Source organism: Pholcus phalangioides, unplaced genomic scaffold, assembly GCF_987345545.1.
Source record: "Pholcus phalangioides strain wild (caught in Gottingen) unplaced genomic scaffold, Ppha-v1.0 ptg000016l_1, whole genome shotgun sequence".
Classification (NCBI taxonomy): domain Eukaryota; kingdom Metazoa; phylum Arthropoda; class Arachnida; order Araneae; family Pholcidae; genus Pholcus; species Pholcus phalangioides.
The window spans coordinates 3,493,028-3,516,140 of NW_028301609.1; the positions used below are offsets into that span (position 1 = coordinate 3,493,028).

General features: G+C 34.6%; 1 protein-coding gene across 1 annotated transcript; it reads right to left on the minus strand.

Moving 5' to 3' along the window:
- Window positions 1-484: 484 nt before the first annotated feature.
- On the minus strand, window positions 485-23,019 carry Polr2B (RNA polymerase II subunit RpII140). Its single transcript, XM_089245844.1, has 21 exons — window positions 22,856-23,019; window positions 21,177-21,400; window positions 20,655-20,767; window positions 18,295-18,514; window positions 17,577-17,735; window positions 16,902-17,066; window positions 15,619-15,815; window positions 15,201-15,507; window positions 13,088-13,231; window positions 12,815-12,954; window positions 12,339-12,450; window positions 10,696-10,850; window positions 10,397-10,598; window positions 9,524-9,789; window positions 7,828-7,922; window positions 6,888-7,009; window positions 6,393-6,611; window positions 5,208-5,429; window positions 3,609-3,769; window positions 2,922-3,117; window positions 485-706 (listed from the first exon to the last, which is right to left on the minus strand). Exons 1-21 carry the CDS (start codon window positions 22,872-22,874, stop codon window positions 617-619), a joined length of 3,528 nt encoding a protein of 1,175 aa, XP_089101970.1. The 5' UTR covers window positions 22,875-23,019; the 3' UTR covers window positions 485-616.
- Between the last annotated feature and the right edge of the window lie 94 nt (window positions 23,020-23,113).

Below are 23,113 nucleotides of genomic sequence, written 5' to 3' on the forward strand. Positions count from 1 at the left end.
GAACTTGTTTTGCTCGTGAAACACTTTTATGAATGCAGTTTGATGCCATACAGAATTTTCAGGTCCTTAAAAAAACTGAAAATTCTTATCAAGATGCTCCCCTCCCAATGGTCCATAATTATGGGTAGTTAAGTGGGGTAGTTAAAGCTGTACGTTATAAGTTAAGTTGGTGAGTGCAACTTCATGACAATAGAATAAAAAGATCAATTGCTGAATATTTTAATGAAAAACCATCAAGAAACAAAAGCTCATTATGATGTGACACTATGTATTTCACTTACTTGAGGTCAATTCCTCAGAATTCAATGCGGTTAAACAACTTAGTGATTGAAAATTTGCCGGGAAAAATATCTCCTGACTTCCGGATCACAAATTTTGACTCCATTCCAAATTTTATATCTTTTGCAACTATTCTGAATGAGCAAGCTCTGGTTTTGTTTTCAGAGATCATGTACACAAATATACTCAATCAAAATCAAGCGAGTAAAATCAGAGGATGGACTTTATTTAAGAAAAAACTGTACAGGTAATAATATTAACATAACAGGAACACTTTTCTGAGTAAAAACGAGAACACAAAATGTTCATCACAGTCTTCAATCTCACATCGATTTCATTAAGTTACTATCATTCTCGGAGCGATACCCATCGACATCAACTCTTGGAACAGCAACTTGCAAGCATAAGGGACCCGAACTTGAGATATCTGAAGCACATAACACAAAGAAATGAATAATAAAGTATAGCGATAAAGTATAACATAAAACTAATAGAAATACAATGAACATGTTGGGATAAATTGAAAAACTATCTAATAAGACAACCATAAATTTTTTTATAAATACAAATACAACGCCACAACAGGCAAATTGCCCAACGAGGTGGCTGACTTAAGAACATCATGGTTCCCCGAGCCATTTTTTGGAGGCCCTACCTACTACACCACACATGCAACCCCCCCCCCCCGCGGAACCCCAAACGAATCGGTACATGCGGGAATGCGCGTGTACGTGTAGTGCAACCTGACGTAAAGTTTTGTTTCTGTGTAATGCTTGTTATGTGTAGTGCTGCCACCTGCCACCAGTTTTTCTAACTATGAGTGAAGTGTTATGATTGAATGATTTATTGTTGTAGGACTGTTGCTCTCTGTGGCGAGACTTTTTAACGGGGAGATCGGCTCGCATTTGCTCCTTGAAGTTGGGAACCACAGAAAACCAACTTCAGCCGACCACCACTGTGGGGTAATGGTAAGCATATTATATTTTACGGAGAAAGAAGGGCTCCCAAGCAAAAAATTAAAAAAGTATGATGGGCGTACCCCTTAGACAACATAATCATAGCCTTATAAAAGAAAAAGGAAAAAAAAAATATTTTTATAAAATTTTAATTAAATATATATTTTTTTCATAGCATTTCAAGATCCCTTAAGACTAACTCGAGCCAATGCAAAATGACAGAAATGACTTGGTGGTAAAAACAATTCCTGGTCAAAATAGTGTACTAGCAACCACGGATATTTCTACCTCTCTCCTGTCTTTCCTCACAATATATTACATTCTTTTTTGGAGTCTGTCAACTCTCTTCCTTTATTTACAGTAAATTATGAAGACAAGTAAGTTTTTTTAAGAACGATACTCTTTCGAGACCACTTCCAAAAGCACAGTGCAAAATGTGTAAATTAACCCATTAATGCTGGTTGGTAAGAAAATTTGCCATTCGAAATTTCAATTTTTTTTTCTTTGCTAATAAATGGTGGGAATGGTTTCATTCAGTGGTTTTCCCTTTCTAAAAATCGAAGTAGTCTTTAATGGGTTAACAGGCCCACTTTTAAAATGTCCAGGTGAACCGGATGGTTTTACATCCCTTTTTTAAAGAGATTTTTTTAAAGCATTTTACTATTCACACACACAATGCCAATATCATCGTTACTGACAAATGAAGCATTTCATTTCCAGCTCTTTGCCAAGTATTGTAAACATTGTTTATGCCTCTCCCTGCCCTAAAAACCACGAGTATTGAATGCTATTGGGTAGGATCAGAATCACCAAACCTGGAATACACCTATGTATACAACTGCTTTATTATGCAACTGTTGTCCCACCTGCAAATAAAATGTAAATTATAATTTTGAATGACTGGTTAGTTACTGTACAATGAATAGTCAAAGGCCATGAAGTAGTAAATGAAAAATTTTTTCCATCCAGACAGAAGTACTTAATGACAACAACTTTTTTTCACTCTCAGACTAAGCAAAATAAAAATTAATAAACCAGATACACTCCCAAATAACCTGAAAAATGATACGATTTCTGCTTTCGCAGAATCATTCATAGCAATCTACATCATTTGTATTATTTGACAATATATAAATGATTTCCTCCTTAACTAAAAACAATTACATAAATTTTGTTGATGGGATTTGGTAAAAAAGTAGGACAAAAACTATATCCACATTGCTGGGGTTTTGTTTTTTTGTTAAATTCGTCTGAATGAGTTACATCCATTGATGCTGGTGACTTTTACTTGCACTCCAATTATGTTTTGACTTATTTTCATGATGGTAAAGCTGTAAAGAGTGACTAGTACATGGTCATTTTTCTATGCAATGGCAAGTGGCCATCTCAAACATGCAGTGGAACCTTCAGTAATGGACACTCTCTGTTTTCAAATATTTTTTTTAACATTATGTCAATGGGATTTAAGGTATTTGATTACCTAGTTATGGACACTCCTGTTAGCGAACAAAATTTTCGGCCCAAAGAATGTCCATTGTTGAGGGGCTCCACAGTGTGAAAGTAAATATGAAATTAAGAACAAAAGCAGTTGAAATGTATTGTAGTGACACAATGTGTGTGTCTCGTTACTTTTCAACTACAAGAAAATTAAAAAGAAAGAAAGAAAAGAAGAGGATTTTACTGTACCTGAGTCTTGTTCCTGCAACCTCTGCATTCAAATGTGTTATTTCTAAGGTTTGCAATTGCCAGTAGACCACAAAGATTACAAACGTGGACTCGATATGGATCAGAAACCTCGAATAATCTTTCACGCAAGAACTGGGCGGCACCATGAGATATCTGGCAATCCCGTTCCATTTCCCCGAATCGAAGTCCACCATCTCTGCAAGTATCCAGAGATTAAAAAAGGTTAAAATTTAATGCAGTGAGTCAAAAAGTGAAATTTCATGTGGGACTGGGTTTGAATCCTGGTTCAGACATGGATGTCTACTACCACAAACAACAAATTTCAAGGACTGATCACGCAAATCTTTTTTTTTGGGAAAATGTATAAATATTGTGTTATATATAAATATTTTGTCTCATTCTGTGGTAATTACTCGTTCATTAATCACACATACTAAAATTTTGCAGGTCAAATTTTTGACAATGGTTGGCATTTTTTTCACCCCAAAAACCAAAATTCATGCCTTCGACTGTGTAGACTCCAAATTTTTTATGCTCTGTCTAACACATTACTTGCTAGAGGGCTCTGAACACCTTGTGCTAAAATATGTTGGGTCAGTACATGAATAGAGGAAATGCCATAGAAATGAGACACTAGGCAGAAAAACCTCACAAAGGTAACTTTTGAAAAGAATTTCTGGAACTCACCGGGCTCTACCCTCCATGGGTTGCCTGACAAGAATTTGAACTGGTCCTCTGGCTCTAGAATGAATTTTGTCATCCACCATATGTTTGAGACGTTGGTAATATGTCGGACCAAGGAAAATCTGGGCATTCACTTTCCGACCAGTGTGTCCATTGTACATCACCTGTCACATATAATAGTTGTTTTTTTTTAATCATTATTAACACAATACAGCTTTATAAAACAAAATACAGTAATATCCTGAAGTTATATAATAGGTGGGACCAATGATAACAGCATAGGTTGAATTTGCTCAAGTCGAGGTACCATTTTGCATACATATATATAAATATTAGTTGGTTGGAACCGAAATTGAGGACAAGTGCCTGTCTTTTTCCTACTTACCAAGGCTGAACTACTATAGGGTACTTAAAACTATGGCTTCATAAAAATTTAACTTGCAATGTGACCACAATCTGCTACAGTAAAAAAAAATGTATTCTTTAACACCTGTGCAAATGAAAGTCCTGTGTTGAATGCATGATAATATTTTAGTTCATCAAAATGAGTTGCTTGTGTTTGGGGGCAACAAAATAGCTTTCATACATGGGATGAAATTGATGCAAGGCCACTACACACTACTCTGAGCTGATGAATACTGATTCGTGTGAATTCAATGGCGTCATCAAAGTAGTGTGTAGCAGCCTTTAATGAACATAAAAAACGTACAAACTTTTTTTTAGACTGGCAATAACGTTGGATTTCTTATATGAAATTGTGACACCTCTGTAAAAAGTGGATGATACTTCACCAGATTGGGATTCAATTTCTGAATCATAACAAAGTAAAAATTAATGCAGTTCTCCTCCCCCATACTCCAGGCATTAATGTGTAAATTTCCAAAACATGGAAAATGATGTTTGAATGTTTATTTTACTCATGTTACTCTACGAGTGTCATTTCCCTAAGATACTTTGCAACATGCGTTTCAATAGGGGTTAAATATTCACGTTTCCACAGCATAACTTAGATACAAAATAAGGCATCCTACCAGCTGATAAACCCCAAAAAATGAAAATTTGTACATTCATACTTCTGGCATGAAGGTTCTGATGGAATACAACAATTTTTTTTATTTGATTATCACTTAATAATCTATTATTTGAGAAATAGTGATTATGCTTAAATATTATAAATTAGTATTTTTCACAGGAAATCATGCAACTTGGGCTAGCGCAAGGTTTATATTGTCTGCATATAATTCTTAGGCTATACATGAAAAGAGTTTTATTCACTTTCATTTATGCTCTGAGGGCAATATAACAATGTTTTCTTTTTTGTTAAATGGAAATAGGAAGAAAAACTTTTGTGTCCAGAAATGTCATTTAACTGTTACTCATACCGTCTAATAATTAGTCACAATTCTACTTCTGAAACAAGGTTGGAAGGAATTTTCAGAGCCCCCACATCCTGAAGTGGGTAACTCATCAGCAATTCCCCCCCCCCCAAAGTCAGGGATTTTGACAGTTCATTCGTTTTCAAATGAAATAAGCATTAAATTTTGAAAAAGCAATCAACATTTGTTTTCATTTCTCAATGAAGTGAACACGTTCAAAACTTACCTCATTTCCTCGTAGGTGATATCCATACTCCTGCAGCAAATTCGAAATTTTCTGCACATTGACAGTGTCGTTGAATGGAGTCGCATCACCGATTTCTCCCTTGTTGGCAGAAACTTTACCCTGCAGGCATTCGATCAAGTGACCAATTGTCATACGAGATGGGATAGCGTGTGGATTGATGATTATGTCAGGGGTCAGTCCTTCAGCTGTGAAGGGCATGTCCTACAAAAAAAAAAATCCTTGAAACCATGCAAAAAGATATAATGTAGGAACAACCTTATAACATTTCCTGTTATTGGATGTACCCCCACCAGATTCCAATTGTTAACAATTGTTTCAGGAAAAACTTTGTGTCGCCCCCAAGTCTAGTCTTATCTTTCCCCCAATTGTAATAGAGGTTTCCCTTATTTAACTTAGTCTATCATTCAAAATAACTTATGTTTATGTCCTAAAACTGCACTACATATTTTTTTAATTAATAACATCATGGATGCCAATGCCTCAATTTTTTTTAGCTTAATTAACTCTTAACTGGTGTGTGGGGTCTGTTACACTCCATGCCATCTTTTTCTCCACATATCTCCCAAACTAAGCAACAGACATCGATGCCGGTTTATGTATTCTCTAGTGACCTATATGGCACATATGGGAAATTTGCAATTATTGTCAAATACGATGACAAAACTAAGCACAGTTGCGATTATTGCTACAAAAAAATCAAGAACATCCCAAAAACAGGTCATATGGTCACCCAATACAATTCCAAAAAAAATCCTCAGTTTTTTCTCCTATTTGTATGGCATGCTTTCTTTGGAGTGAAATATTTCATCAAATGATAAACTGCAGATTTTTTTAAATCTGGGAATCGCTACCCATGTTAAATTCAATTTCTTGACTACAGTTGACCAATGCTCAGAGAAAAGAATTTCCTTTGTTCCATGATTCCCAAGTTATCCATAAATATAGAGAAGAGCACTGGTTCTGACTATCTTAAGTACCTGGGTTACCCCACTAGCTCTACATCTGCCCCTCAATTAGGAAACACTTCAAAAAAAGATTCTAACCAAGGTATTTAATTTATTTCTTATTCAAAAAATGATAGGGAAGCCAACCAATCAGTCAAAGTGTAAAGACAAGAAAACTATAGTTAAAAAAATGCAAAAGGCACGATTAAACCAATCTCACCTCTTGGCGATATGTGATACCACAGGTACCTTTCTGACCATGCCTACTAGCAAATTTGTCTCCGATTTGAGGAATGCGTACTGACCGCACACGGATTTTACAGAACTTATATCCCTCGGCATTCAGGGTGAGCATAACCTGATCCACTATTCCAGTTTCACTGTTGCGGAGGAATGTGCTAGCATCTCTCTTCGTGAAACGTCTGTTTGTGCCTTCCAGCTGGAAAACACAAAAGGAAAAACACAAAAATGACCTTCTCTGGGAAAACATTTCAAGATCTATAACAGTGGTATGGCCCACAAGTGTTTGAAAGTATATCAAGTAATAAAAAAAAACAATATTTTTCCAACAAAAAACTTTCAATGCAGTGAAACCTACCTGTAACAATGTCTTTTCAAGGTCCCAACAGTATTTTTATAGACAGGTTTTGTACTGTATTAACAATAGTTCACAAAAAATGCAACCATTCAATGCGAAATAACAAAATACACAAACCTCGTCGTCATTTTCAGGAAGAGTAATAGTTTTGCCAATAATAACATCATCACCAGAAACCCTAGTACCAGGAGCAATGATGCCATCTTCATCAAGTTTATCATAGATCGCATTTCTCATTCCTGTCATGTAGAATTAAAAAGAAAATATTCGGTATCAAATAAATAATGCTTATTGACTAAAGTTGTCCTGATTTTTAAAAAATTATATAAATATCTCAATTACAACCACATCTTTGGCACTAGTATAATAGGACATAGCTTACAGTGAATGACATGACATCAGAGCACAATACTAAAGAAACAGCAAGATCCGTTATTTATTCCAGTTATAAATGCATAAATGCACCTTAAAGTGAGCCAGGATATAAAAATGTAACCACAAATGGTTATAAAATGAAGGATGCTTTATAGTATAGGCTGCACGTGTATACTTAAGCAAAACTAATGACACTATCTTTCAAGTCCCAAACATATACAACTTTGCAACACCTATTGCCACTAAATGGGCATGGTAGATGAAGTCAATAAGATACTTGCCTATAGTCCCTAAGGATGATTAGGTGTCACGAGTTTTGATACCAAAATTCATCCTTGTCAGAAACTTTACTAATGCGGAGGTATAACAGTAATGATGACATGACCACACTAAAAATTTCTACTGCAGGGAGTAACATACCACAGAGTTAGCACACCAAGCTTTCTCTGAGAGTCACTGCTGGTGTATATGACTTAATTTAAATGTTGGCTGATTAATTGTTGTAGAGAAATCTTTTTTTCATTGAGAGACCATCTCGCACAGCTTTGAAACTGGTGATCATAACTGTATAATTCTTTATGAACTGATCATTTCATCAATCAGTGCAAGCGTGAATGAATTTTTTCCATGCAGTAGTTAGAGAAGAGAAATTCGTTGTGTGGAATGATGCAAAAAAAATTACCTTGGCATGTGTCTCTGGTTGGTCTTTCAAACTGCTCTTCTTGTATCGACATCTGTTTCATCTCAGCATCTTTGTATGCACGATAAAACACTGATCTAAAATAGGTTTTGCAAAGGGGGAAAATTATACAAATGGAACCAAAACAAAACAATCATCAACCAATCTTAAGAACAGACTTCACAAACTTCATAATTTAACACAGTTAAACGATTTGAAACATGTTGGAAAGAAATAGTTAACCCTGGTAAAGTTGAAGAAAAACTTGAAATATTTTATACTAATTGAATTTTGCATCAACCAACAAAGTAATGAAATGATTTTTAAAAAGAACCGAAAAACAACCAAGTGAATGGTAGGACCTAAATATACATGGTCTAAAAAATATGTTTCTGTCTACTCCTTTTACTACTAAATGAAAAACCTGTGTAGTCTATCTGTAGTAAGGAAACTACTAAATCTAACTTTGTAATCAATTTTGTAATACTTTGTAATAAATAGAAAAATGCAATATTTGATAATTTTTGTCACACCACGGTCATTTTCTGCACATGAGGGATAATTAGACCAGGACCTACGATTTATTGCCGATTCCAAGCAGCATCTTTAATGTTTATACTCATTGAGAGGTCAGTGCGCTAACCCCTTGATGTTGCATTCTCTGCGGCCATGTCACAGTTTCTGTTGTACCCCTGTGTCAAGAAGGTTTCTGACAAGGACAAACCGGGTATCAACCTCGCGACACCTCTCAATGTCCTTTGGTACTTTGAGCGAGTATCTTGTCGACCTGGGCCCAAAATGCAATATTGCAAGTTGTAGAGCATTGCCAAACTGTCAGGAATACTGAGAAGCTCTGACCAACAACAACAAACAGATTTGGGGGAAATTCTAACTCTGTTTTAACTGAAAAGAGAAGTTTGTGGTTTACATGTTGATACTTCGAGAATCCTATATAAAAATAATCACTGTATAATGACAACCCTCTACAACGATAATTGCCTATTAGAGTCTCAGGTCTCAATGCGCTTTTCATAATGTTAATATATTCCATATATATATATATATATTGATAAGTTTCTCCAGTCCCTTGAGTATCTGTATAAAAGTGTTTCACTGAATTATAATTTTCCAATATGCATCTCGTGGGACAGGTATTTAATCTGATCAAGTGAAAATTCATATAAACACATGGTATAGAATGTTTTTTTAAGGAAAAGCTCACTCATCACACCAGCTACAAATGAGTATTAAAACACAAGTTAACTCATGACCAGTTTGTCTTAGGGTGGTATTTACAGACAGAGTATAAACTATAGTCACAATTTTCAGATAGGAGATTGACATGGATTGGTTAAATTCAGGTTTTTAACCAATCCGGGTCGTCATCTATCAAAAAATTGTGACTAGTTTAAACCCCATTGGTGAATATCACCCTTAATGAGATTAGACTACTACTACTAAACCAGACATGCATCTCGTCCATATTTCTCCGCGGAACTTCTAACGAATTGGTACACATTGGAATGTGTAGTGCTGCCATCTGCAATCAATTTTTTAAACTATGAGTTTTTTTCTCAACTCATAGTGAGTGAAATGTATGAATAATTATACCACTGTAGGCCTAATGACATTAGACTGCACGTGTTTTGTAGAAACATTCACAAGACACTTAAAAAAGAAGAAATATAAACTTGCATACCTGAAGAAGCCTCTGTCAATGGCAGATGCATTCAAAATGATGGAATCTTCCTGATTATATCCAGTGTATGACATGATGGCCACAATGGAGTTGATTCCAGCAGGCAGTTCCCTGAAACGTAGATACTCCATAGATCTAGTTGTCACCAAAGGTTTTTGGGGATAATACAACACATGTGCCAGCGTGTCCATCCTCACGTGAAAGTTAGTGATGTATACACCCATAGCTTGTTTACCCATAGCAGACTGGTATGTATTTCTGGGAGACTGGAAAACAAAAAAGCATTTACAGCAGACAGAAATATCAAATAAATTAGAAGTTAATCGAATTAATTAGAATAAATACAAAGCAATTTGAACATCCTAAAAAACCCATTACAATGGAACTTCCCCATAACAAACACCATAAGACCTAAAGTTTTGTACATTAATGGAAAGTACGGAAGATGACTTTGTCTAGTAATACTCCAAAAAATTGTCAACGAATAAGGCAAATACCAGGAACAATTTTGGTATTTGCCTTATTTGGAAATTTTTTTTTGGAGTATTAATGGAAAGTGTCTGCTAAATATATAGTGAAATACTATGAGGTCTTGTTTTTCACAGGCATCAAGTGTCTGTTAATGGGAGATTTCTGCTGATGGGGAGTGTTCGTTACGAATACAGGGAGTATTGGATACCCTGTATACAAAGAAATTTATACTCTCTATGGCTCTAGATTTTTACTTATGAAAAGATGTTCGTAACAAATTTCATCACATTATGACGACAGTATATTTTTATAATCAATGTTCAGGGGCCAGGAGCAAGTGAAACACCGTGCACCTGTAGAAAAGATTCAGGTCTAAAACTAATAAGAAATGACGATATTTACCTGGTTGTGATCAGGAAAAGGAATAATTGATGCACAAACACCAAGGATCATGGATGGATGAATTTCACAATGTGTATAAGTTGAACAATACGCCTGTCCTTTATCCTCCTGCAAGTCATCGGGTGTCATGGCAAGCATGACAGTCTCCTCTTCAAGAGTATCAATGTATTCAACCACACCAGTTGCAACTAAATCTTGCCAACTGCAAGGAAAAAAATGGGGGGGGGGGACAATTAGATTAAGCTCATTTTTATCTTTACATCAAGTTATAGCAAGTAAAATAGCACAGGAAAACTGACCTGTAGTTATCATATTCTCTTTCCTTCAGCCTATCTATGTGTCTCTTCTTAAGTAATAACTTCTGATTCTCAACGATAAGCAGTGGCCTACAAATACGCCCGGCATCTGTGTAGATTCTGATCTCCCGATCTCTGATATCTCTAACCATGGATACCTTTAATAAAAAATGAATTGCTACTAATTAAAAATGAAAAATATTAAAATTAAGTAAAAATAAAATTAAATTGTAATGCCTATTCAGCATAACCCTATAATGATATTTTATAGCATCTTGTTCGCATCTAGTCTGTCATCTTTTGACATCACTTTTTTTGGATCTGCGATGGTATAATACAATTTAGCAGTATATTTTTCAGTACCCTGGGATCTTGTTCGGTTAAAAATTAATATATTTTTCCAAATTCAAACAAACAAGAGAGAGTAATTTTCTCCGGTGAAACAGCACTACAGAAGCTTATGCACAGTCTTCTGTTTCAGCATCAGGGTATGAAAAAAATCATGATTTTTTTTGTAAAAAAATTAGATTTTTGAAATTAAAATTAACAGACTGCTTATTAATGAAAACAATTCCTGTAAATCAATAAGAATGTACATTTCCATACCCCTAACTGCCTTTTCTCTCCTAATTGCTCGAATTCAATTAAGCATTAATAAATGAACTACAAGAAAAAATATGAACACCAAAAATCTGTGTTTATGTATCATGAACGGTCCAAATTAACTTCATGGATTAATATTTTTCTTGTACAAAAAAGTTTTTATTCATGAGCCACTTCCCCCCATTAAAGTGAATGAGTGGTAGTAACTCAGTATCAAACATATGGTGCAGGTACCTCAGTTCGTTCGATGTACAACAGTTTGGTTGTTCAGCCTCAATTAAATGAAACAAATTCTATTGACAAGATTGTTTCTTGCACAATTAGTGAATATGTTTTGGACTTGCATGATGTTGCTTAATAGTTTACACAGTTTCATTCTTTTATAGATTTAATGAGTTTTGGTAAAAAAATAATCAAACTCAAAATTTTAATACGAATAGTCAAAAGGCCAATGATAATTATGTTGGTACAACATCGAGCAATTAGGGCGTAGAATGCAAGGCTTTATATAAAAAATAATTTCTATGTTTTCTAATCATGGGAACCCTAGTGTCACATTGTAATGCATTGAAAATACTTTGTGCAATTTAGCAAGTTCAACTTCCTGTATTTTTCTTAAATTTTTTCCATGCTCAAAGTCTAGAAATAGAGCAGCTTTTCTGCATGATATCTAGGGATTAGGTTCAAGTCTATATTTATCCCAAAGAACTTCTATACTTTTTTAATCAGGAACATTAACATATATCAATAACATGCATACCAATACAGGTTACCTTTACTTCAATATCATTGCAGTTATGTAAAGAAAAAATAAAATTTAAATTTTGTGATTTAAAAGAAAGTCAGTGATTTAAATTGTCATTTTAATCAAACTGATTAAAATTTAATTACGATTCAAATCAGCATACCCTGTTCAGCAGTAATGATATTGTCTAGAAATGACTTGTGATCTCTTGAACCCTATCCATTTTCACCTTGTCTTATGTGCATCCCCCCAAAACCAAGCTATTTCACAGTTGCAAGAGAATATCAGCGGAGCATACCTCAGACACGATGATGTCCATCTGTCTCCTCAGTTTGCGAAGAGTGTTCATCAGTTGGTCTGGATCTCGATGAATGCCAACCCAACAGCCGTTCACAAATATCTTTGTTGCTCTATGGATTGAAAGAAAAAAATACCACACAATTCTGAACATGCTATTAGAAAACTCAGCAGAGTACATCTACAAATACAATATTTGTGGTGATATTGACACTATATAACAGTTACTCATCTACATCTGACATCAGTGTCAGACTATACTGCGTACTCCATCTTATAAATTTCCATTCTGTATATCATACTTTGTATCGTGTCATAGTAACAATTTTTGTGCAAATATTAATATTCCAGGAAGGCTCAATGAAATAATCGATATCAAAATTATTTTACATTTAAAATTTGCTACACGATATACAAGTTTTTCAAGATAAGAGTAACTTTCCAGATTGGATAAAACAGACAAAAACTAATACATACTCTGCAATAGCAGATGGAGCGATTTCCTCAAGATTTTCCATACTCCACTCCTCCAAGAACTCTAGAATTGGAGATGGTTGAGATCCTACAGATATGTAAGCCATAAGAGCTAGATTTTTCACCAGGCCAACAGCATGTCCCTTTCAGATTTAAAAAAAAAAGTATAAATAAAATGGAAAGAAAAAAAAAAATAAACAATGCATTAAATCAATTTGAAAACAGCATAACTCTTAGACAATTTATATACATAAAATTAATTTGAAAAATCCTTACCTCGGGTGTTTCTGCAGGACATATCATGCCCCACAAGGTGTTGTGCAATTGTCTAGGCTTTGCAAGTTTTCCATCTCGACCTATAGGCGAATTGACTCGACGAAGATGGGACAATGTTGATGCAAAAGTCAGCCGATTCAACACCTTAAAATAGATAAATTTCCCACATTACAAATGAGAAAAGTGTTGATATATAACTTTTGCATTAAAAAAACATTGTGCAGTAAACCTGATTTGAAACTGAAACCAAATATGTACCAACTAATTGTAATTGTTTGGAAATTTATAAAAAGCCAGGCCTCCCACTAAAAAAATTAGAAAAAGTAGGAAAAAGCATGACTACAAAGTAGGATGTGGGGGGGGGGCGCAACTATTTTTTTTTTTAATTTAAGTCCCCCCCCCCCATTAATTTTTTTATAGCACTATTTCAGTACCCTATAAAATTGAATCAAGTCAAAGCAAAATGACAAAAATGACTTGGTTATAAAAATAATTTTTGGCCAAAACAGTGCACTAGCACCCACAGAAAATTATTTTCTGTTCTCAAATTATAAATTACATTTTTTTTGGCGTCTTTCACAGTCCAACCTGGATGTACAGCAAATTATGAAGGCATGTAAGATTTTTAAGAATGACGATGACGCTCCTTCGAGACTATTTTCAACAGCACAATGTGCAAAATATGTAAATTACAAGTTCTGGTGTAAATAAGTCAACTGCATTGCCATCCTTTTTTTAAACGGATTTGTTTACATTTTACTGTTCAATACCATAGTAATTGCTTTTGAAAAATGAAGCACTTTCATTTCTAGCTCTTTGCTGAGTATTGTATATATTGTTTATGTCTCTGCACATTCCCTAAAAATACAGAAGACAATGGAATGCTATTGGGTAGCATCATCATCACCAAACGTAGAATAGGCCTATGTATCCAACTGCTTTGTAATGTAAACTATTGTTTCACCTATACACAAAATGTGCACTATAATGGGGATTTTTACCGCAGAACATTTCCAGTCAGCTGAGGGCTCGTTGCAGAACAGCGCTAAACATTGGGACTGCATTGGGGCTAGTTACTTTCCAAGACCATGAAAAGTAAATACAAAATTATTTTTTCCATGCACACCAAAATTTTTATTTTTAATGACTACTCTACATGTTGAACCCTCAAACTAAGCAAATGAAAAATTATAAACCAAATGGTCTACATTTGCTCCCAAATAACATTGAAAATGATACAATTTTTGCTTTGGCAGGATCATTAATTACAATCTACATTTGTACTATGTGGCAACATATTATTGATGATTCCCTGCTCAATTAAAACATATTACCCAAATTTTGTAGATAGGATTCCATAAAAAAGTAGGACAAAACCAGAAACTAGGACAAAACCGAGAAAGTAGGACATTTTACCAAAAAGTAGAAAAAGTAGGACAAGTGGGAGCAATGTATAAGCCTATATCAACACTGTGTAGTTTTGGTCTGGGACGTTTTGTGCTGGCATTGCTTTCTGCACTATATGTTGCTTTTATTACCGTAAATGACACAAGCTTTGCAGGATAAATAAATAACTTTCAGCAGTCGAACTCTGATTTATTGGTCTTAGGACCTCAATCTTAATCTTAGTTTCAACTTGTCCCCCATCTGTTTAATTGTATTGACATCTTCTCCTGAGTAAGGCAATCCAGTGTTGTCAGGAAGGAAGACATATATAGTGAGATGTGTTTCATACATTTTAATCCTCTTCTTTTATAATTTTTTTCCCATATCTCTTTTGGATTTACACCTGCTCTGAGTGTGGACCATAACAATCGCTTCACATTCAAGTTTTGTACCAAACTGTAATAGTTGCATGTGGTGGTATGATGCATTGCCATCTTGAAAAGGCTCTTTATAGCAAGAAATATGTCACATATAAAATATAAAATTCAATCTCATAATAGCCTTGGAAAAAAATTTCAAAGAAAAGCACCCAATATTATGTATATACATATTTTAAATATAGATTTGTTATATACAACCACTTTATTTAAGTACTTTGATTAAATTTTTTTGCTTAAAAATCTTGTGTTTAACCAACTGTAAAGCAGAACATGCTTTTCCAACAAACCTGTGAAACACCAGCACGAGCCTGATGAGCCTTTTTTTGGTCTCCCCAGTTGCCAGTAGCAAGAGAATAACGCAAACCATCTGTGATTATCCTCGTCTTTACCGCAAGCTCTAAGTTGAAATCTTTACCTCGATCGATAAATTTTTGAGCATACAACCTGACCTCTTTGGTCAAAGTTCTAAAAAGTCCACGGAACAGAAAAGCCAACAGTGGGCCAGCGAGATCAAGTCTTTTGTTCCCGTAGTGATCCCTGTCATCCAACTCCCTACGTCCCAAAGCTGCCAGCAAAAGTCGATGGACCATATATCTGGAAAAAATAAAAATTGAAAAAGGAAAATCTTTTTATAAAACTGAACTGCGAAAAGAAAATCAATACTAACTTCTGATCAAATCATTTTATGATACGTTTTAATCATACCCCAGATAGTAAGCTTTCTTTGTTTCACAGAAATCACTGACTCCAACGTGTGGCAACATTTCTTTTTGCAAGATTTCTCTAGCATACTTGATTCTCTTCTCTTTGGTTACACCCGGCCTAGCACCACGAGAACCAATGAAATTCAAAGCAACATTCTGCTCCTGAATGACGAAAGCTTCATCCAAAGATGGTTTCACCTAGAATTCCATAGGAAGAGAAAACTAACATTTAATTTGAAAGCAATAATGGCAAATATATAATATCCTTAAGTAAAAAATTAAACAAAATATATGAACATTTTAATTGAATATATCAAATTCAAAATTTAGCTGAAACCCTTTTTTTGTCATGAAATGACAAAGTATAACACAGTAGAGTCTTGAAAATCCGAGCCCTGAAAGTTTGAGTTTCCAAATAATTTGAGGGGCAGAATATTTTCGAATTTCCTTCTTGAGACTCTATTTTTTTTCCCCTCCAAGAACCCAACTTATTTTTTTCAAGGAATACTATGAAGTATGTAAGCATATACTGTAATTTCTATTTGAAAGGGACTAGGCAGCTCCCAGACTTATAATAGGTAATTGGTATAATACAATATTAGACTCCCTTGAATAGACGTAGACCATTGCAGCTTTCAGGGGGATCGCTGAGAAAGAGAAGCAAGTTTGACTGTTTTCTTCCTAATGGTGGACAATGGTGCTGTCCCTAACTGCTCATGCAAAATCACTGGAAAAGCAGTTGAGAGCTATCAGTGTCTCAGCATCATTCACCATCAATCCCCTATACCCAACTCTTCTCAATCACTCTCTTATCTTTGTGCCTTTTTCACATTCGTCATTTTTTAAAATGCATCATATCTTATTCAAGAATAAAAATATCTTAAGCTAGTACTGCTTCTTCTTCTCTTTTTTAAAAGTAAAATAAACATTTAAAGCATTTTTTATTGTTTTTTCAGATAATTTGAGTTCTTCGATAACCCGAGAAGTGGCCTCAGTCCCATCCACCTCGGATTATCGAGACTATTGTATTTTGAGGAAAAATCAGTTCCAAAAAAAAGTATCGTTTATGTATTTGTTTTGTTCCAGATTCAATTAGAAACAGATTGTTAGGCAATCAGTCCTGATTACTTTAGAAATTATGTTCACATTAAAAACAATCATAACAGCAATGAAACATTAAAAATGCTTGCTTCAAACAATTTTTTTTGCACTAAATGACAATATAAATACTGATACATGGTAGCTCAGAAAACAGCATTTTGCATGAATGAAATTAATTTTTACCATTTCCATCATCTCTGGATCATCAAAATCATAGATTATGTGTTCCAAGATATCTCTATCAGCTACAAACCCAAGAGCTCTGAAGACAATCATGATTGGAATCTCTTGCTTTATGTATGGCAAGATAGCAATGATCCTTTGGCCGATGGCACTTTTTCTGACACCCTGGAAAATAAATAAGCATTTATTATGAGACATTGCAAAGTGAAAAAAAAAATTCTGTTGAATGAAATTCCATTTATGAATTGTCAACTTGTAAATTTTGGGAAACTTTCCCTGTAACCTCACCTCTGAAAAAATACACAATTTTAACCTGGTCTTACTAATTACTCATGCAATTAATATAAATCCTGAATTTATTTTTTGTTTTACCAGAGTGTGAAACTTTTTTTAATGAGCAGAAAGTAAATATTTTTTTCACACTTGAATATTATATATAGTGATTTCGTGTACATGAAAGAATTTTCACCATGAGCAGCCCAGCTAAGTGGAAACATTGCATACAATATACAGGGACATCACAGGAAAAATAACTCATGTTTGAAATATCTGACATGAAAATTTCTTCCGTAAATAAAGGTTTAGTAAAAAACACATAAATTGATAATACAATACTGAAATGTCAAAACAAGTCCACAAAAAAAAAATCATTACAAAAATCATCTGACTTCTTACCTGCCCACCTCTGGCAAGCATGTTCACCCACAATGTACTAGTGGGACGGGAAGAATGCTCTAAACAGGATCGACACTCTGTTTTGTACGCAAACTTGGAATCTTTCATTTGGAAGACATACACAGAATTCGTAGCCATCTTTTCCTGTGCAATCAAAACCTTAAAAGATGGAAAAATTAGAGAAACTGTCAAAAATTTAATTTCAGTATGTTTCATATTGAAGTCTATATACTGTATGCATATATATATACAGAAAACTTTGCTACAATACAAGTATAGAAATTTTTCTTCCCAATAACACTCTATGTGGCAATTCAGACATTGAATCAGTACAGCCATTGTAAACACATTCTACTTGAACCTGACAAAAATAACAATGATAAAAGACCACTAGAGCAGGCCTTGATAAATTAAAAAAAATAATTAAACACCAGCAAAATTTCGCAGGCGCCAAGCATCCCCCAACTAAATCAGTTCAAAACAATGTTTTTTCACTAGTCTTCAATTCAGTTATCATACACGAAACAATTAGGTGCAAATATGAATTTCCTACTCGCCATGAAGACTTGGCACCCGAGGCTTACCAATCCCTGCATTAGTGGAAAGCAAAGAGATGCAAACAGACATACAAAACAATATCTTTTAACTGATACATGACGCATATTTACAACTCGGACAAAATATACATACATTGAGTAAAATTAATAAATATTCATACTTTTTCAGAGCCATTGATTATGAAGTAACCACCAGGATCTAATGGACATTCGTTCAATTCAGTCAAATCACGATCAGTGAGTCCATTCAACAGACAATAGGTTGATCTCAACATGATCGGGATCTTTCCAATAAATGTTTTCTGCAGCTGCGTTTCAACAGGATCCTCACCATCTTTGATAACAGTTTTAGTAATATCTACATATAACGGCGCAGAATACCTACAAAAAAAAAATATTAACACTTGAAATAACCATCAAAAGGCATTTAACTACTTAAAACAACCTAGGCTAGAAGACTAGGTGATATTAATTGAAGAAAACAGGGCACTTTTCTTTAATACCAGCTTTGGTAAGAAAGGGGGAATTAGTGTGCTTTAATAACTATGCCTGATAGCCTAATAATTGATTAAAAAAATAATTTTTATAAAGGACAGGGTTAGGTTTTTGATGTGGAAAACCAGTTTTTGACATATAACAAGTGTTAATCATAATTTACAAGTTTTGAATTTTGGTGTGCAAATTCGAATTTTTCGACATAGAGTCTAGAATGGATATGTAATTTTATGGTTAATTTTATCTAAACTACTCATAACCTGAGTAGGCTAAAATTTACTGTGAAATAGAGCTATTTATTCAAAATATGTGTGATGGGTGGTGTGAGTTAGCTTCTGAGATTTAAGTGTTGTATATTTTGAATTATAATTACTGAGTATTTATAAAATATATATTTTGAGAGATCCGTTTATAACAGTCAGAAATAAGAGGAAACATTCATTAGGCATGTGAACATCGTTATATTCATAACCTCTTGATAAGCATAGATAACCAATACAAAACAATGTAGCATAGGTGCCAATTCACAGACTTGAAAAAACTGTGGTTTATCCTGTGCATCAACGAAAATATGTCAAACAAATGAAAGGGAAAAACTGGTGACTTTTTTGAAATTGCAACAGGTGACCATATATAAGTCCCGTTTTTCTGGGATGCATTCTTCCCTGTCCTGATTTTTTTAGCAATAATTACCCACTTTGCTTGCTTTAATCATCATATTTGGTGACAATTACTGATTTTTTTTACTCGAAATCCTGATTCCCCATATTTTTTCTGAGAAAACGGAGTCAGTTTGAAATTGCAAAGACTGGAAGAGTGTTCTTTAGGGATTTTGCATTCAAACAAAGCTCAATTTGAGGACTTTTAAGGATTTTTCTACGAAGATATGAAAAATCAGAAGAATTAGATTTCCGACAGGAAGATTTTAATAAGGCTGAAAAATCTGAAAGCTTCCGGGCAAATCAGAAGCATTGGCACCTATGATGTAGGGATATTTCATTAATAAACGTAGAATTGTAGGGATTTTCCCCTGGTCTTTAGCAAAAACGTGACATAGTGCAAAGACATCGCACCAAGTCGACAACCAGTAGGTTAAATTACCTGTCACTACTACTTTGCAATCAAAACACGTCAACAAAAAAACTGCCATTGGCTTCAAACGGGACATATGATCAAAGCAAATACAAGTCATCTCACCAATTTTGGATGTCACAAGACCGAATTTGATGCTGGCTGTTTGGCAAATTTTGTCTCTTCCCCTGAAAATGAAATTCTTTCTTTGTTATTTGAAGCAATGGTAACAATTTGCATTACGCTTGTGACATCATTTCGGAGGATTAAAACTGAAAGCATGTCTTTTTTTCAAGTAAAATCTTTGGAAATAACTTTTCCCCAAAAGTAGAGATTTTTTACAATCACACTCAAAATTTGAAAGAAATAACTTTTCGGGAGTCAGGGAGATGGAGTAAAAATTTGGGAGACTCCTGGAAAATCTGAGAGACTTGGCTACTATACTATAAGTAAAAATTTCTCATATCCATGTGTTTGTTATAAGCAAGCCCAACTGTATATTGTCCAAAATTATTCTGTAGAGTATAAAATTATTTTCCAATCATATCAAGTATTTATTTTTTGCAAAACATAGTCACTTTAAACATTACTTGTAATCAATATGTGAATTTTCATTTTGAAAATCAATATTCAAGGTTTTTGAAGCAACAGAAAATTTGAAGCGGATTGTCAAAACTCTCCAACTCTGGTTAAGGGGAAAACACATCAAGTCCTTTACTCAGTAAGGTTGCATTTAAAGGGACACACCAAAAACACACTAATCAATCATCTCTGAGACTTAATGATCCGTTTCTATGTTGGAAGAAGCACCGGCATGAAATTAAAAAATTTTGTGCCATCCTTAGATTCCTATCAATTACATGGAAAAAATTTCAGTTGCCAATACAGAATTTGTAATCGTGACTCAGCGCCTGGAATTTGACAAGCCCAACTGAAGTATATAATCAATCCTTACGTTAGATTTCTCAGCCTGGCCTCGTTTGGCATCATGGGGCTTGGAGCACCATCTTTTTCCCAATGTGTTGGTTTGGAGAGATAGATCTGTTCAAATTTCACCAGGAAACGGGGCTAAAATACAAGGAAAACATTAAAAAAAAGTATATTCTGAACAAAAATAAATTTATTTTAATAGATACTAAAATAGTCCATTAATTGAGCTGATAACTTTCTTCAAGCTATTATTACATGTCCAAAAAAAACCAAACTTTCAGTAGTATTTTTATCTGAGAGTTATAAAGTTATTATGTAGACCTATGTTATTTTTTGTGATGCAAAATTATAGGACAGTTTTTCTTGAGAATAAAATCATTCATGATTGAAGAAATTTGGCTGGTGCCTAAATCATTATTTTTTTCAATTTGTCAAGCCCTGCGATTTCATTGATTGAATGCTGTTCAAAAATACTAAATTGAATTTTTTTTGAATTTCTGAATATAAAATTGGTGGGGGAAAATTAAAAAAAAAAAAAGAAGCTTACTGGATTCTCAACTTCTCCACTGGTGTGTTGTGCTTCAGCTTGTAGGTCAATCTGTGGTGTATCTTCCACAATTCTCTGGACTGACATCTGAATGAATTCGTCAAAGGAATCCAACTGTTGGCGCACCAAACCTTTCTCGTCAAAGTAGGCACTGATGACGATCCAGCAGGCCTCTTGCCACAGATCGGCAGTAATCTCTTCCATCTCATCTTCTTCATAGGGTTCTGAAATGAACAAAATTCAATACTCAAAATAGAATTTGCAATCCAAGGCATATTCCTAAAAAAGTATGAACTAAAAAGTTATGCTAGATTCGAAAAAAATCAAGTCAGTTGGTACTCTTTCAAAGAATAATGGTATATTTTAAGTAAAACCACTTCCTTCAAAAAGTTCCAGAACTTATTTTATTACAGAAGAACAAGTACAGATAGAACCCGTCTATTTGGTATTTCCTTCCCAGTGCTGTACCCTGTGCAATTATAAATTTCTGCCATCATTCATATACAGATGTAAATGTGGTTTGCAAGTCCCCTTTTGGCACATTCTCCAATACCTTCGTTGTTGCTGACAGCACTTTTTCAGAACCCGAGAGTCGTTGCTTCTTAAACAAATTCTTTATCCGAGGAAAAAGTCACATGGAGCGAGAACATAGAAATAAGCTGGTTGTGGAAATACCAGAATTGGATGCTTTGACAGGTAATTTGATACCAGGGAAAGCTGTCACATTATCATGATAGAGCATCCACGACTTCCATAGATCTGGTAGCTTGCAGGTCACAAAATCATGCAGACATTTAAGGACTCACAGGTCACGTTTGAGTGAATAAGGCAGTTCACTCAAAACCTTATGAGTTATCAAATGTAGGTGGCATCCAATCATGCAACATTTTGAAATTTGAGTAATTTAACCTTCCACTGCATGGATTGGGTCTGTGAGACCCCTACATATACACTTCCCTCATTTACCCACAGGCACAGGTGACGGAAACAATTTTCTTGCGAGAGTTATAGATTTACTTCTATTAGGCACATTTGATTTGACAGGAACAGAGCAGTCATATTTTTTTACCTCACCCCGCCTAAAATTTGTCCAACCGGTTTCATGTCACACGAATACATGGTTATTTTTACATAAAAATTTGTTTTTTCCTATTCACACCCTTTAATAATGACGTTCATCACTTGGTAGTGTAAATGAACTTAATTAGGTGGTTATTATTTTTTTGAATGTGTGCCCATCAAGCACATTGCACCCAAACATATAGACCCCAACGGGGGGGGGGGGGTTAAAAACACTCAATGTTTGAAGATGCGCCAGGGAACATGATGTTGGTGACACATCAAGGTTCATTGTTTCGAGGCCCTGTAGTGGGAATGAATCCACAGCTTGGATTCTACATTGGCGAATGGAGACGCCAAGATCCTTGATCTCAATTTCTGTTTAGTTCAGACTAAACCAAAGTCGTACCTCGTTACGACGAACTCGGTTAATACGAAATACTTTCGGAGCCTCGACTTTAAAAACACAATAGGTGATCAGACATCAGAGATTCTGGATCAATTTCATCACCATATAGAGAAACAACGAAACACAAAATCATAACTTTATGAATGTAGGCATTGTTAAGAGTTAGAAACAAACTGACTGCACAGTATGTTCGTAATATAATATTACTAACCATCTTCGCCTTCATACATGTTGTACAGAGGTAATAGGAAGCTTCTTTCTAACTTCTAACAATTGAAGTTCTTCTAAACAATTGAATTTCCAATAAAAACTTAGTTTCGTTTAACATAATATTAAAACTTGAATCACAAAACAACACTCGCTATCCACATTATACCCTCCATGGTCTTCTTCTTCTTCTTCTTCTTCTTCAATTATACAGGGCTTTATGCCTTCGGGCCATCCCCTGTTAGAGAAAGAAACTTCCACA